The 15,163-nt window shown below is 52.1% G+C and overlaps 1 protein-coding gene across 1 annotated transcript in view; it reads right to left on the reverse strand.

Annotated features, from left to right (window-relative positions):
• Positions 1 to 2,541: 2,541 nt before the first annotated feature.
• Positions 2,542 to 15,163, reverse strand: part of METAP1 (methionyl aminopeptidase 1) — a 76,005-nt gene continuing 63,383 nt past the window's right edge. Inside the window, exons 10-11 of the mRNA XM_054727231.1 lie at positions 12,769 to 12,834; positions 2,542 to 3,703 (exon numbers count right to left, since the gene is read on the reverse strand). Coding sequence (XP_054583206.1) covers positions 3,540 to 3,703; positions 12,769 to 12,834 — 230 coding nt within the window. The 3' untranslated portion in view covers positions 2,542 to 3,539. The remainder of the gene's footprint in view (positions 3,704 to 12,768; positions 12,835 to 15,163) is intronic.

Consider the following 15,163-nt stretch of genomic DNA (forward strand, 5'->3'; position numbering starts at 1 on the left):
GGCGGGGGAGGGATTGCTCTACAGCCGTGGTCAGCAAACTGCGGCTCGAGAGCCACATGGGGCTCTTTGGCCCCTTGAGTGTGGCTCTTCCACAAAATACCATGGCCTGGGAGAGTCTATTTTGAAGAAATGGTGTTAGAAGAAGTTTAAAAAACTTGGCTCTCAAAAGAAATTTCAATCGTTGTACTGATGATACTTGGTTCTGTTGACTAATGAGTTTGCCAACCACTGAGCTAGAGTAAAGAAGACCACAGATACATGACAACTCAATGCCATGGGTCTGGATGCTGGATTTAAAAAAAAAACTTTGAAGAACATTTTGGGGGAAATTGAGACTCAATTGAATATGTATGATACATTAGCCCAACGATTTCCAACCGGTGTGTCATAAGAAATTTTTAAAACATGCAATACCTGACTATTTAGTCAGGGGCACTGACTTCTTTTCCCTTAGGTTGTCAAATGAAAAAAATAACAGCTAACATAAAAGCCATCTGGTGTGAATAAATTAAAATAATATCTTTTTTTTTTTGTCAGATCAGCAAAAAAAATTTTTTTGGTGTGCCGAATTTTAGTTTGTGTGCTATGAAATGAAAAAGGTTGAAAATCACTGCAATAGATAATTGTGTATCAATGTTAAATCCCTGGGTAAGATAACTATACTATGGCCATGTAGGAAATGTCTTTATGTTTTAAGTTACATGCTGTTTGAGTAATGGGTGACGTACAATGCCACTTCTTTCAAATGAAAAGTGTGCTTATATAGACAAATTATGACAAAATAACAATTGTTGAGTACAAGAAAAAGATATATGATTATTTCATGGTACTATACTTTCAAGTTTTTTTAATTTCCAAAATAAAAAATTGGAAGTAAAAAAATAAGAAAAAAAAAAGAGAGAAATAGCTTACTGATACCGTGAGGGTGCATTGGGGGGCTTTAGCAAAGTGGAGCATCCTGCTCTTAATTTTAACCAAACCCAATGAAATACCAGAAGTGATTATAGAACAAATTGAGGAATCAAGCTAAGATGGCAAACAAATTCCTAAACCTCTTCTTCCTATTTACTTAAGACATGTGGGTGGCAAGTGGTATAAAGGTGTTGGTAAATGAGTTCTAATGAATCTTAATCCATTTTATCAGCAAAAGACATAAAATGAAATTAAAAGGCTAATATGTTTTCCTTCTTCTAAATTATAATTCCAAAGGGGCATGGAGGACTGGGGGGGAGGGGGGGGAGATTATTTTAAACGTTATTACAGCCCTAGCAGGTTTGGCACAATGGATAGAGTGTTGTCCTGCAGACCACAGGATCCCAGGTTCAAATCTGGTCAAGGGCACGTGCCTCAGTTGCAGGCTCGTCCCGGGCCCAGGGCCCTGGTCAGGGAGTGTGCAGGAGGTAACCAATGGATGTGTTTCTCTCACATCAATGTTTCTCTCTGTTTTTCCCTCTCTCTTCCACTCTCCCTAAAAATCAATGGAAAAATATCCTTGGGTGAGTAATAACAAAACAAAACATCATTACAAAAAGAAGTTAACACATTGGCTCATTTTTTTTTTTTTTTTGCAAAGCTGGCAGAATGATGTAACTAGATGTTTTCTTATCTAAAACTAATAAATATCTATAATTAGATATATACAATCAGAACAGAGCACGTGTTATTTTAAAATCTCCCAAACCGAGAAAAGCATCACCACCAGTATGGTGTCTTATCTTTTAGACATCCCACCAACATCTTTTCCTGGAGCTTATTTTGTAATGATAGATATTGAATCGGCACACACTTAATCCCACTATCAGTACATACAATGCTCCACTAACTATGTAGCATTCTCTGTCCTAAAAGCTCTCAAAAACACATTTGCATCTCAAATGCTGCTGGTAGGCTCTGCTGAACTAAACACAGTACTGGAATTTTTATATGGCCATTAAACTTGAAGAAGTATTTTTATTCAAATAGTCGTGAGTTTATTTTAGATTCCGAAATCAACCACCCCATTTCCCTCTGAAATCCCAAACAAAATGCAGCAAAGTTAATGACTACATGGCAGGATAATCACTCAAACTTTTTAATCTCCCTTTACACATTATATTAACATTCATATTGCAAGGCATTCCATTCACAAATATTACAGTTTGATAAAAAACTTCGCACACATACCCCCGAAAGTCTACACCAGATTCAGTCACCTGACTAAATCATTAAAATAATAAAATGAAAACATTATCATAATTCTTTTAAAGCAATAACGTCTGAGGCACTCTGGGAAAGATATTCTCCTACAAGTATTAACATGTCAGTGGTATCAAAGTATCTTACAAGAAAGTCACCTGAAACTCTAACGACAACGCCTTTGCTCTGCTGTGCCTTCACTGGAAACAATCCCGCTTGGACTGACCTACTGAAAAGAACACAGATACTGGGCAGCGGAGGTCATTTCTAATGAGGTTCCCAGCGACGTGAAGGTGAAGAATGTTTACAGCTGCATCCCTGCTGCAAGGAAACAGTCCAGTCTTGCAAGGGGTTCCTTTCTCCTCACCACCAGGTTTACTAAACGTTAGGTCTAACCTCTCACCTGACTGACTTCGCTCACTGCTGGAGAGCTTTCAAAACTGGCTTTCCCCACTCACTCCCATAGTGCAACCCCCACCCTCCCCTGAATATCTCCAAGGTGTGCTCTAGAAATAAAAAAAGAGTGGAAGAAAGGGAACTCTTTCCCTCCCATTTTGACCCTAGAGAGGTCTGAAATAGCAATGTATTACAAAATCCTCATGCTCTGCAACAGCCACTACCACGTGGAGCATGGCTATTTTTGCCATAAATAGATTTTTTAAAAACCTAACCTTTTCTCAAAGTGAATTTTGCCACATCCATTCACTGACAGTCTGACTGAGTGTTTCCTTCCATACAACTACAAAGGTAAGTAATTAGCACTGCGGGGTGCGGGGAGGACGACGACAATTCCCAACTGGGAATTAACCCACTGCACACTATGGGTCCATTTAGGACAGCATAGAACCCTGTCAGAGCAGAATCAACACATACCCAGGGCACATAGTGTTCAGTAATTACATAAAAGGAATTTAAAATGTATACATATATATTTCCTATATAATAAAAAAAAAATCTGAAACAACATATGTTGCTAAAGTTTCAAGGGTTCTCATGTTCCACATTCATCTATCTGGAAAGCAGCTGGCTCTCGGTGCCCAGTTGTGGCAGTGATAAAAGCAACTAGAAGCAGGTTTAGGTAAAAGTGCTCAAAGGGCAAAAGAGAAAACAGGGGTGCAGCAGAGATTGGGGGTGGGAGGAGGGAGAGAGGGGAACACTGAAAGGAGTTGAAAGTGTTTCCTTTATTCTTCTTGGCTTTTCCAGACCCAAGACAAGTTCTTGAGGACACGTGTCAAATGCTGCAATCCTTCCTTATCTATAGTCAAAACAAAACAAATAATAAAAATTTCTCTTCCATCCTGTACTCTCAATAAAAAGCCAAGTACAGCCAGGAAGTGTTACCGAGATGTGCCATCTCGGGGAAATTAAAACTGGGACATGAAGTGAGGCCGCTCGCTATCCAGTCGCCGGGTTAGGATTTCACAGCCAGTGTCCGTGACCAGCAGCGTGTGCTCAAACTGAGCAGACCGCTTCCCATCTCTCGTCACCGCGGTCCACCCGTCTGGCCAGGTTTCATCCTGCCATCCACCTAAAACAACCAGAAACAATTTATTTCCATCATCCAGTTTTCTAAATAAGTCTAGATAAGTGTACCTGTGTATCCTGTATCTGTAGATAGCACAGAAAACCAATTAGAAAATTCTCTATTAAGATTCCTATTTACACTTCAACTAAGTGTTAGCTAAAGCCGTTGATATTTAAATTTACATAGGTGTTATAACTTGACGTGTTTTATACTTTCCAAATATCAAATCAAGGTAGTATTTCCAAAATAAAAGTACTTGGGTTTCATTTTAGAAAATATATTAATACCACTCACCATAAAGCTGTAAGAAAAAAAATGAATGAATTTAGCTCTTTCCTGGTATAACTCTGGCATCTGACTAAACTATAGCCAGTGTTAATAAAGATCATTTCTCTTCATTCTTACAGCAGCCCTGGAGAAGTGGCAAAATATAAACTCTTTTTCCCATTTTACAGAAAATAGTAGGCAGCCTCTCAAAGGATCTCCAATGCTCCCCTCCGCCACCTGAGTGCAGGCCGGGTTTAGATACGCAGGTCTAAGGAAGAGAATCTGGTAGAAGTAATAGGATGTCTGTCCCAAGGTTAAGTTATAAAATAGACTGGGAGGATCAGAGACAGGCATATCCTTCCCTCAGGGCCCAGGGCCCAGGCCTACTACTACTGCCTCACTCTGCATCCCTAATCCCAACAGAGAACGGGCAGAAAGGAAAGGTGAAGGCTTCACGAAGCAGACCCGAGTTACCAACTGAGCCTACCATCATTGCCACATGCCCACCACAGGAATAGCAACAGTGAGGACATACACCTGCCAGCACTAGGTATGTCTGTGCTGTGCTTTCTCCACAATAGTTGTGTGACACCACCTGACATCATGAGTGCAGACCTGGAAGAGGCAGAACAGCTCAGGACATTGGAGTCGGACAAAATCTGCCATGTAACTAGCTAAATGACTTAAGCAAGTTACATCATCTCTTCGAGGATCCATTTGCTCTTCTGTATAATGGGGACAGCACCTACCTCATTAATGGTGGAGAATTAAATCATTTAACTGTGTCAAAGTGAGTGGCTCTCCTTCTTTTCTCCTCCTCTCTACCTTCCCACCCCTTCCCCATGTCAAGCAAGAATTTCTACACAGGCTTGATGGAGGCTTCTAATTACGACAATGTAGGCCCTGGCTAGGTGGTTCAGTTGATTAGAGTGTCGTCCCGATACACCAAGGTTATGGGTTCGATCCCCTGTCAGAGCACATATAAGAAGCAACCAGTGAATGAGTAAGTAAATGGAACAACAAACCAATGTCTCTCTCTCTCTCTCTTTCTTTCCTTAAATCAATCAATAAATAATTAAAAATTACAATGCATCCTTTGACAGGATCTTTATGAAAAGGGACCAGGATTCAAGTACTTCAGCATTTACTGACAAGAGAAAGTACTGCTTCCTTGCCAACCCTTACAATGTTTAAACATTTATTATTTTTTTTTTTTTATTTTTTTTTTTTTTACTTTATATTTCTTTATTGATTAAGGTGTCACATATTTGTCCTCATCCCCCCATTCCCATCCCATCCCTCTCCCCACGCATGCCCCAATCCCCTGTTGAACTCAACCGTTGGATAGGCTCATATGCATGCACACAGGTCCCTTGGTTGAAATCTCCCCCTCCCCCTACCCTCCCCCTACCCTCCCCTATCCTCCCTCTGAGGCCCGATAGTCCGATCGATGCCTCCTTGCTTCTGGTTCTGTTCTTGTTCCTCAGTCTATGTTGTTCATCATTTCCCCTAGATGAGCGAGATCATATGTCACTAGATATATACTAACAAGAACTAAATGTGAGACGAGCAATAATAGTTATGCTGACAGGCAAATGAATCAATCTATAGCGAGCTTCCCCCTGGACCAACAGTTCTTTTGAGACCCAATTTCAATGTCCAGTAGTTCCTTATGTGTACATGTCAGCCCTGACCCCTCAGCTCTGGATGGTGGACAAATGGTGGTAATGGAGGTCCGACTCCCTCTGGCTTGGTCTCGGCCGAACCCAGGGGCACGGCGTCACCCGGATTAAGGGGCACGTGGCCTCACCCATACCCAAGGGGCGCGTGGTCTCACCCGGGCCTGGGACCCAGCCTCACCCGGATGGATCCAGGGGCGCATGGCCTCACCCGGACCAAGGATCTGGCTTCACCCGTACCCAGGGACGCTTGGCCTCTCCCAGACCCAGGGGCACGTGGCCTCACCCGGGCTTAGTTGCACAAGGCCTCACCTGGATCCAGGGACCCATGGTCTCTCCCGGACCCAGGGACGCTTGGCCTCTCCCAGACCCAGGGCCACGTGGGCTCACCCGGGCCTAGGTGCACGAGGCCTCACCCGGATCCAGGGACACATGGTCTCACCCAGACCCAGGAACGTTTGGCCTCTCCCAGACCCAGGGCCATTTGGGCTCACCCGGGCCTAGGTGCACGAGGCCTCACCCGGATCCAGGGACACATGGTCTCACCCGGACCCAGGGACGCTTAGCCTCTTCCAGACCCAGGGTCACGTGGCCTCACTCGGGCCCAGGTGCACGAGGCCTCATCCGGATCCAGGGACACATGGTCGCACCCGGACCCAGGGACGCTTGGCCTCTCCCAGACCCAGGGCCACTTGGGCTCACCCGGGCCTAGGTGCACGAGGCCTCATCCGGATCCAGGGACGCATGGTCTCACCCGGACCCAGGGACGCTTGGCCTCTCCCAGACCCAGGGGCACGTGGCCTCACCCGGGCCTAGGTGCACGAGGCCTCACCAGGATCCAGGGACACATGGTCTCACCCGGACCCAGGGACGCTTGGCCTCTCCCAGACCCAGGGCCACTTGGGCTCACCCGGGCCTAGGTGCACGAGGCCTCATCCGGATACAGGGACGCATGGTCTCACCCGGACCCAGGGACGCTTGGCTTCCCCCAGACCCAGGGGCACGTGGCCTCACCCGGGCCCAGGTGCATGAGGCCTCACCAGGATCCAGGGACACATGGTCTCGCCCGGACCCAGGGACGCTTGGCCTCTCCCAGACCCAGGGCCACTTGGGCTCACCCGGGGCTAGGTGCACAAGGCCTCACCCGGATCCAGGGACACATGGTCTCACCCGGACCCAGGGACGCTTGGCCTCTCCCAGACCCAGGGGCACGTGGCCTCACCCGGGCTTAGGTGCACGAGGCCTCACCCGGATCCTGGGACACATGGTCTCACCCGGACCCAGGGACGCTTGGCCTCTCCCAGACCCAGGGCCACTTGGGCTCACCCGGGCCTAGGTGCACAAGGCCTCACCCGGATCCAGGGACACATGGTCTCACCTGGACCCAGGGACGCTTGGCCTCTTCCAGACCCAGGGCCACTTGGGCTCACCCGGGCCTAGGTGCACGAGGCCTCACCCGGATCCTGGGACACTTGGTCTCACCCGGACCCAGGGACGCTTGGCCTCTCCCAGACCCAGGGCCACTTGGGCTCACCCGGGCCCAGGTGCACGAGGCCTCACCCGGATCCAGGGACACATGGTCTCACCCGGACCCAGGGACGCTTGGTCTCTCCCAGACCCAGGGCCACGTGGGCTCACCCGGGCCTAGGTGCACGAGGCCTCACCCGGATCCTGGGACACATGGTCTCACCCGGACCCAGGGACGCTTGGCCTCTCCCAGACCCAGGGCCACTTGGGCTCACCCGGGCCTAGGTGCACGAGGCCTCACCCGGATCCAGGGACACATGGTCTCACCCGGACCCAGGGACGCTTGGCCTCTCCCAGACCCAGGGCCACGTGGGCTCACCCGGGCCTAGGTGCACGAGGCCTCACCCGGATCCTGGGACACATGGTCTCACCCGGACCCAGGGACGCTTGGCCTCTCCCAGACCCAGGGCCACTTGGGCTCACCCGGGCCTAGGTGCACGCGGCCTCACCCGGATCCAGGGACACATGGTCTCACCCGGACCCAGGGACGCTTGGCCTCTCCCAGACCCAGGGCCACTTGGGCTCACCCGGGCCTAGGTGCACGCGGCCTCACCCGGATCCAGGGACACATGGTCTCACCCGGACCCAGGGACGCTTGGCCTCTCCCAGACCCAGGGCCACTTGGGCTCACCCGGGCCTAGGTGCACGCGGCCTCACCCGGATCCAGGGACACATGGTCTCACCTGGACCCAGGGACGCTTGGCCTCTCCCAGACCCAGGGCCACTTGGGCTCACCCGGGCCTAGGTGCACGAGGCCTCACCCGGATCCTGGGACACATGGTCTCACCCGGACCCAGGGACGCTTGGCCTCTCCCAGACCCAGGGCCACTTGGGCTCACCCGGGCCTAGGTGCACAAGGCCTCACCCGGATCCAGGGACACATGGTCTCACCTGGACCCAGGGACGCTTGGCCTCTTCCAGACCCAGGGCCACTTGGGCTCACCCGGGCCTAGGTGCACGAGGCCTCACCCGGATCCTGGGACACTTGGTCTCACCCGGACCCAGGGACGCTTGGCCTCTCCCAGACCCAGGGCCACTTGGGCTCACCCGGGCCTAGGTGCACGAGGCCTCACCCGGATCCAGGGACACATGGTCTCACCCGGACCCAGGGACGCTTGGTCTCTCCCAGACCCAGGGCCACGTGGGCTCACCCGGGCCTAGGTGCACGAGGCCTCACCCGGATCCTGGGACACATGGTCTCACCCGGACCCAGGGACGCTTGGCCTCTCCCAGACCCAGGGCCACTTGGGCTCACCCGGGCCTAGGTGCACGAGGCCTCACCCGGATCCAGGGACACATGGTCTCACCCGGACCCAGGGACGCTTGGCCTCTCCCAGACCCAGGGCCACGTGGGCTCACCCGGGCCTAGGTGCACGAGGCCTCACCCGGATCCTGGGACACATGGTCTCACCCGGACCCAGGGACGCTTGGCCTCTCCCAGACCCAGGGCCACTTGGGCTCACCCGGGCCTAGGTGCACGCGGCCTCACCCGGATCCAGGGACACATGGTCTCACCCGGACCCAGGGACGCTTGGCCTCTCCCAGACCCAGGGCCACTTGGGCTCACCCGGGCCTAGGTGCACGCGGCCTCACCCGGATCCAGGGACACATGGTCTCACCCGGACCCAGGGACGCTTGGCCTCTCCCAGACCCAGGGCCACTTGGGCTCACCCGGGCCTAGGTGCACGCGGCCTCACCCGGATCCAGGGACACATGGTCTCACCTGGACCCAGGGACGCTTGGCCTCTCCCAGACCCAGGGCCACTTGGGCTCACCCGGGCCTAGGTGCACGAGGCCTCACCCGGATCCTGGGACACATGGTCTCACCCGGACCCAGGGACGCTTGGCCTCTCCCAGACCCAGGGCCACTTGGGCTCACCCGGGCCTAGGTGCACGAGGCCTCACCCGGATCCAGGGACACATGGTCTCACCCGGACCCAGGGACGCTTGGCCTCTCCCAGACCCAGGGCCACGTGGGCTCACCCGGGCCTAGGTGCACGAGGCCTCACCCGGATCCTGGGACACATGGTCTCACCCGGACCCAGGGACGCTTGGCCTCTCCCAGACCCAGGGCCACGTGGGCTCACCCGGGCCTAGGTGCACGCGGCCTCACCCGGATCCAGGGACACATGGTCTCACCCGGACCCAGGGACGCTTGGCCTCTCCCAGACCCAGGGCCACTTGGGCTCACCCGGGCCTAGGTGCACGAGGCCTCACCCGGATCCTGGGACACATGGTCTCACCCGGACCCAGGGACGCTTGGCCTCTCCCAGACCCAGGGCCACTTGGGCTCACCCGGGCCTAGGTGCACGCGGCCTCACCCGGATCCAGGGACACATGGTCTCACCCGGACCCAGGGACGCTTGGCCTCTCAGACCCCGGGGCACGTGACCTCACCCAGGCCTAGGTGCACGAGGTCTCACCCGGATCCAGGGACACATGGTCTCGCCTGGACCCAGGGGTGTGTGGGCTCTCCCAGACCCAGGGGCGCTTGGCCTCGCCCGGGCACGGGATCCAGCGTCATCCGGGTCCAGGGACACATGGCCTCACCCGGACCCGGAGTCCGGCCTCACCTGGACCCAGGGGCATGTGGCCTCACCTAGACCCAGGGACGTGAGGCCTCACTTATACCCAGAGGCGTGTGACCACACCCTAGCCCAGAGGCGTGCAACCCTGCCCGCACCCGGGTCTCAGCGGGGCCCCGTCTTCCCGATCCCAATTCCTGCCGGTCAATCCCCCCTCAGCAATTCCCCTGGCCATCCTTCCAGAGCTCCAGTATGGCTGCTGCAGAACTCGTCGGGCGGCGGCTCGGCGAAGCTCCGGTGCGCCTGGTGCATGGCGGTGGGCCGGTCTGGCGTCGCTGCGTCGGCCCTTGGGTCTGCATCGGTGGCCGGTCGCCGAGCATGCGCACCTGGCCGCTTCCGGGGCGTTGAGATTCTTGACGGACTCGGAGGTCAGCAAGCGCGGAGTCTCCCACCCCATGTCTCATAGGGGCTCGTCTGTCCGTGCTTGGCTGCCAGTGGAGCCGTCCCCTCAGCCGGAGACCGCCGGGGGAACTGCGCCGAGCACGTTCCAGGCCGCTGTTGTATCGCCTGAGCCATAGTTCTTTTGTGTCGCCTGAGCCGTAGTTCTTAAAGTGTGGTCTTTGGGTCACCGGCATCAGCATCATCCCACATACCCCTCTTTTATTCTAGTTGTAGAGCATCTACTCAGCCAGCCCTATGGTGGTCTTGGATGGTGTCTGCTCTGCTCTCTTGTCGTAGTCTCAAAGTTGTTGTGGTAGGCAACAATCAGGCTTCCGCCCTATGCCTCCATCTTGGTCCTCCTTTGTATAGTTAAGTCTTGATTGTTGTTGGTGTCACTGGGGGGGCTCTCTTTGTCTATAAAGGAAGAGTTGCTGTGAAGGAGATTCTTTTATGGGCCGGGTCTTGGTGCAGCAAAGCTTTGGCGCTCACTGAATATTCCTGTTGAATGTGTCCCTTATGCACGTGGTTGAAATCTGGTGTCATCTCCCACAGACCACTAGATGCCCTCGTTTCTGGGTCTCCAATGGGGTGTAGATCAGCTACTGCCTTAGGCACTCAGCAAGGATTACAGCAAAAACTGTAGTTTCTTCCTCCTGTCTGAGTGGCCCTGGAGCAGTCCGACTAGAACAGCAGTTCATCTGGTCCGCTGCCAGAGAGCAGGCCACCCACATGCATAAGCCGTTGCTTGGGGCGCAGGTGTGCCTGCAAGACTTGCGGGGCAGGTCTTCAAAACGTGCGGGGCGGGTCCCAGGGCGGGGCGGGGTCTCAGGGCGCCAACAGGCCATGGTGCGGCGAGCCGCGATGGCTGTGAGTCTGGTCCTTCTGCCTTCCACGTATCTAAGTCCCCTCGTTCCGCACTCCAGCGCAGCAAACACTGATTGCTGGGCGCACCTTCGCAAGAGTCCCGCCTCTCCTCGCAGGCATCTGGGTCTCCCGCGGTTCGCCAGAAGATGGATTTCAGGGTGATGGAGAGCTAATCTCCCCTAGGTTTGGAACAAAAGCCCCTTTCCCCCGCCACCAGCCAGACCCATGCGCCTCCACACCTCATCCCCTCCGATTTCGCTGGGTGCGAGGCAACAGAACAGCCTTTAACCTCCGCCGCCATCTTTTTCAAACTTCCCAATTTGTACTTCTTAATCCCTTCATTTCAGTCAACTCTACTGAAGTCTAGCGCCGCCGGGAGGTGCACGGAGAGGGCGCCCGGGCCTCCGTCCGGTGCGCGGTGCGCGCGTCCCGCGGAACCAGGCGCGCGAGGGCTGTGCGGCGGGGCCGGGCGCTGGGCGGCCGCCAAGCTCCAGGCACCGCCATCGCCGCGTTCCGGGCGTCGCCGCCGCGGCGTCCCCCCAAATTGTACTTCTTAATCCCGTGAATTCAGTCAACTCTACTGAAATCTAGCGCCGCTGGGAGGTGCACGGAGAGGGCGCCCGGGCCTCCGTCCGGTGCGCGGTGCGCGCGTCCCGCGGAACCAGGCGCGCGAGGGCTGCGCGGCGGGGACGGGCGCTGGGCGGCCGCCGAGCTCCAGGCACCGCCCTCGCCGCGTTCCGGGCGTCGCCGCCGCGGCGTCCCCCCAAATTGTACTTCTTAATCCCGTGAATTCAGTCAACTCTACTGAAGTCTAGCGCCGCCGGGAGGTGCACGGAGAGGGCTCCCGGGCCTCCGTCCGGTGTGCGGGGCGCGCGGCCCGCGGCGCCAGGCGCGCGGGGGCTGCGCGGCGGGGACGGGTGCTGGGAGGCCGCCGGGCTCCGGGCGCCGCCGCTGCGGCGGCGTCCCCAGCGTCCCGGGCCGGGCGGCCTGCGGGGGCGGCGGAGTTGCGAAAGTGAGTGAGTTTCCCAGAGTTTCGCCCGGAATGGGGTTCAGTGCAATCGGAGCCGACGCTCAGCGCACTCCGGAGCCTTTATCTCCTTCCTGCCAGTGAACGCCGGCCAGGTCCTCAGCCGCCCCTTCCTCTCCGGTTCCATCCTCCCCGCAGGCGCGTGTGCTCGTGTCTCCGCCCGTTTCTCCATACCTCAGGCTTTTACGGCTTCCCCGACTGTCCCCGTGGCCTTCTCCTTCCCCCCAGCTGTGGGCATTTCAGTCCACCAACTTTCCTGTGATTCTGGACGATGTCCGTTCTGACCTCTAGTTGTATTTTTGAAATTGTTGTGCCCGGCTGCAGGTTAGGTGTTTAACCTATGGCGCCATCTTGGTTCTCCCTAAACATTTATTTTTTTAATCCTCACCCAAGGACATGCTGAGAGAGAAGAGGAGAGGAAAGGGGAGAGGGAAGAGGGGAAAGAGGGGAGTGGGGAAAGAGGGGGAGAGAGAGATATCAGTTGCCTTCTGTTTGTGTCCCAACTGGGAGTGGAACCAGCAACCTTTGGTACACAGGACAATGCTCAATCAACAGAGTCACTCCAGCCGGGCAAGCCTTACAATGTTTACTTCTCTATATGATACTAAACCAAGTGGAGATGGGACAGGGAGCAGAAATGAAGCAAAAAGTAAGTAGAACAGACTACTAATTTGTACATCAGTAACCAAGAGTAAACAAAAATTCAATTAAGGAATGTACAGCATCCTTTTTGCTCACCTTCACAAATCATTGGCTCAATGGTAAATACGTGGCCCGCCTTCATCACTCCAACTGCTTTATTTTCTGAAATTAAAGAAGAAAAAAAAAAAAACTAAAAACATAGCAAAAAACCAAGTGTATTGTTGAAAAGCTCACTGGAAAGAGGAGACAACTATATTCCCATTAGTCATCCTCAATTGCCTTCTCCTCTCGCAATTTTCCTTTCTTACAGTAGATTATTAACAACCTAGTGGCCCGATGCACAAATGAAGGTTCGTGCAAGAATGGGCCTTCGTTCCCCTGGCTGCCGGCACTGCCTTCGCTCTGGCCAGAGCCGCCTTTCTGCCTTCCTATGCTGCCCAGAGCAGCTGGGGTGGTGCAAGCATCCTGCCCCATCCCCGACTGCTCAGGGCCTGCATATGCAAATTAGCCCAACAGCTTTGTTGGGTTAATTTGCATACTCACTACTGATTGGCTGGTGGGCCTTGCAAAGGTACAGTCAATTAGCATGTTACTCTTTTATTAGGTAGATGACAACCACCTAAGCTGGAGCAGATACTCTCTTCCATGCACTTCACACTGCTTATGTTTTCTCTAGGAAAATACACAGATATCCAAAGGCTGAATTTTAGATGTGGTTATCACTTTTACAAAAGGAAAAGTGCCACCATTTCTGTTATAGCAGGATTAGAAATGCAATCATGGAACCAAGCAAAATTCCTTACTCATCCAGGTATAACAGAGGTGTGTGTGTGGATGTGGGGTGGGAGGGGGCACAGTCCATAGAAACACTGCGTGATTTTTCAGTTGTCTTCTTTTTCTTATCTTCAAAGGGGGAAAGAAGTCTCTGCACACTAACCTATTTTTTTTTTAATGCTGACGACACTATTCCTTTTCATTTGAAATCAGAAATTCCATTTCTCCTTCCAAATACTGTTTATTTCAAGCATAATTCACAACTTAAATAAAAAGACCTATGCGGCCTGCTAATAAATGCTTATTGATCTATGTCAGATGCTATACTCTAAACAACTTCTTCAGCTCCTCCTAAGTGGCTTCTGGCTCATTTCCCTTCCTCTTTACAACCTGCCCTCCAGGATTTTACCACCTCACAGCTGGACCACTGCCAGTGCACTGGGCTAACAACACCAGTTCGCAACTCCAATACATTCTACATACCATTGCCAAATTGGTCTTCCCAAAATAGCAACTTCACTTGCCACTCCTCTGCCCAAAAATGTTTCTGAAAATCCCTACAAATAAAGTCAAATGTCCTGAGGCTGGCACTGTTTTTTACTAATAGTTCTTAACACATAATAGCCAAGCTTGTATTATTATCTCTGTTCAGTCTCAACTTGAAGCACCTATTCATGCTTTCCCTCCACCGGGAATGGTCTTCATCTTCCCCGCCAAACCAAATCTTGGCCATTCTTTATTTCCCCCCCAGGCCCAGCACCACACTGCTGCAGGTTTTACCAGGCAGCACAAAGTACAGGAGAAGATTGACTCTAGAAAGCCAGACAGAACCCAGGTACAAATCCTAGTCCTGGCATTTACTTACTAGTTTGTGTGAAGCTGAGTAAATAAATTACTTCTCGAAGCATAACATCTGCTTTTGAAAATAGGGCTAAGAAATTATGCAAGGAGTTGTGATGATCAAACAAGATAATGTATGATTTTCAACCTTTTTCATCTCATGAATCATATGAACTTACTAAAATTCTGCAGCACACCAAAATAACAGACTTTTTGCCAATCTAATAAAAAAAGTATAATTTTGATTGATTTACATAAAAAATATTAATAGTAATTACCTACCCTTTTTGCTCCAAGTGACTTTAAAAAAAAATCAGGTACCTATACTTGTATGTAAGAATTTCTGGTACTGCCAAAACCGGTTTGGCTCAGTGGATAGATCGTCGGCCTGTGGACTGAAAGGTCCCAGGTTCGATTCCGGTCAAGGTCATGTACCTTGGTTGCGGGCACATCCCCAGTAGGGGATGTGCAGGAGGCAGCTGGTCAATGTTTCTCTCTCATCAATGTTTCTAGCTCTCTATCCCTCTCCCTTCCTCTCTGTAAAAAATCAATAAAATATATATATTTTTTAAAAAAGCATTTCTGGTACCAAGAATTAAATAATCAGATGCAACTTTATTATGCAACGTAACCAATAAAATGCAGCTCTATTACATAACCTATATAGTTATGGTTTAAGACAGGGCATTCACAGCAGATGGCTATTTGACAATCTAAGGGAAAAGAGGTCAGTGCATCTGACTAAATAGTCAGGTATTGTATGTTTTAAAATTCTTGTGGCACATCAGGGTGTTGCAGCATACCGGCTGAAAATCACTAAGATCATGTATATAATAACACCACCATTCTAAAGGTTAACGTTAAGTGTTTCCTATGT

This window comes from Eptesicus fuscus, chromosome 2, assembly GCF_027574615.1.
Source record: "Eptesicus fuscus isolate TK198812 chromosome 2, DD_ASM_mEF_20220401, whole genome shotgun sequence".
NCBI classification, from domain to species: domain Eukaryota; kingdom Metazoa; phylum Chordata; class Mammalia; order Chiroptera; family Vespertilionidae; genus Eptesicus; species Eptesicus fuscus.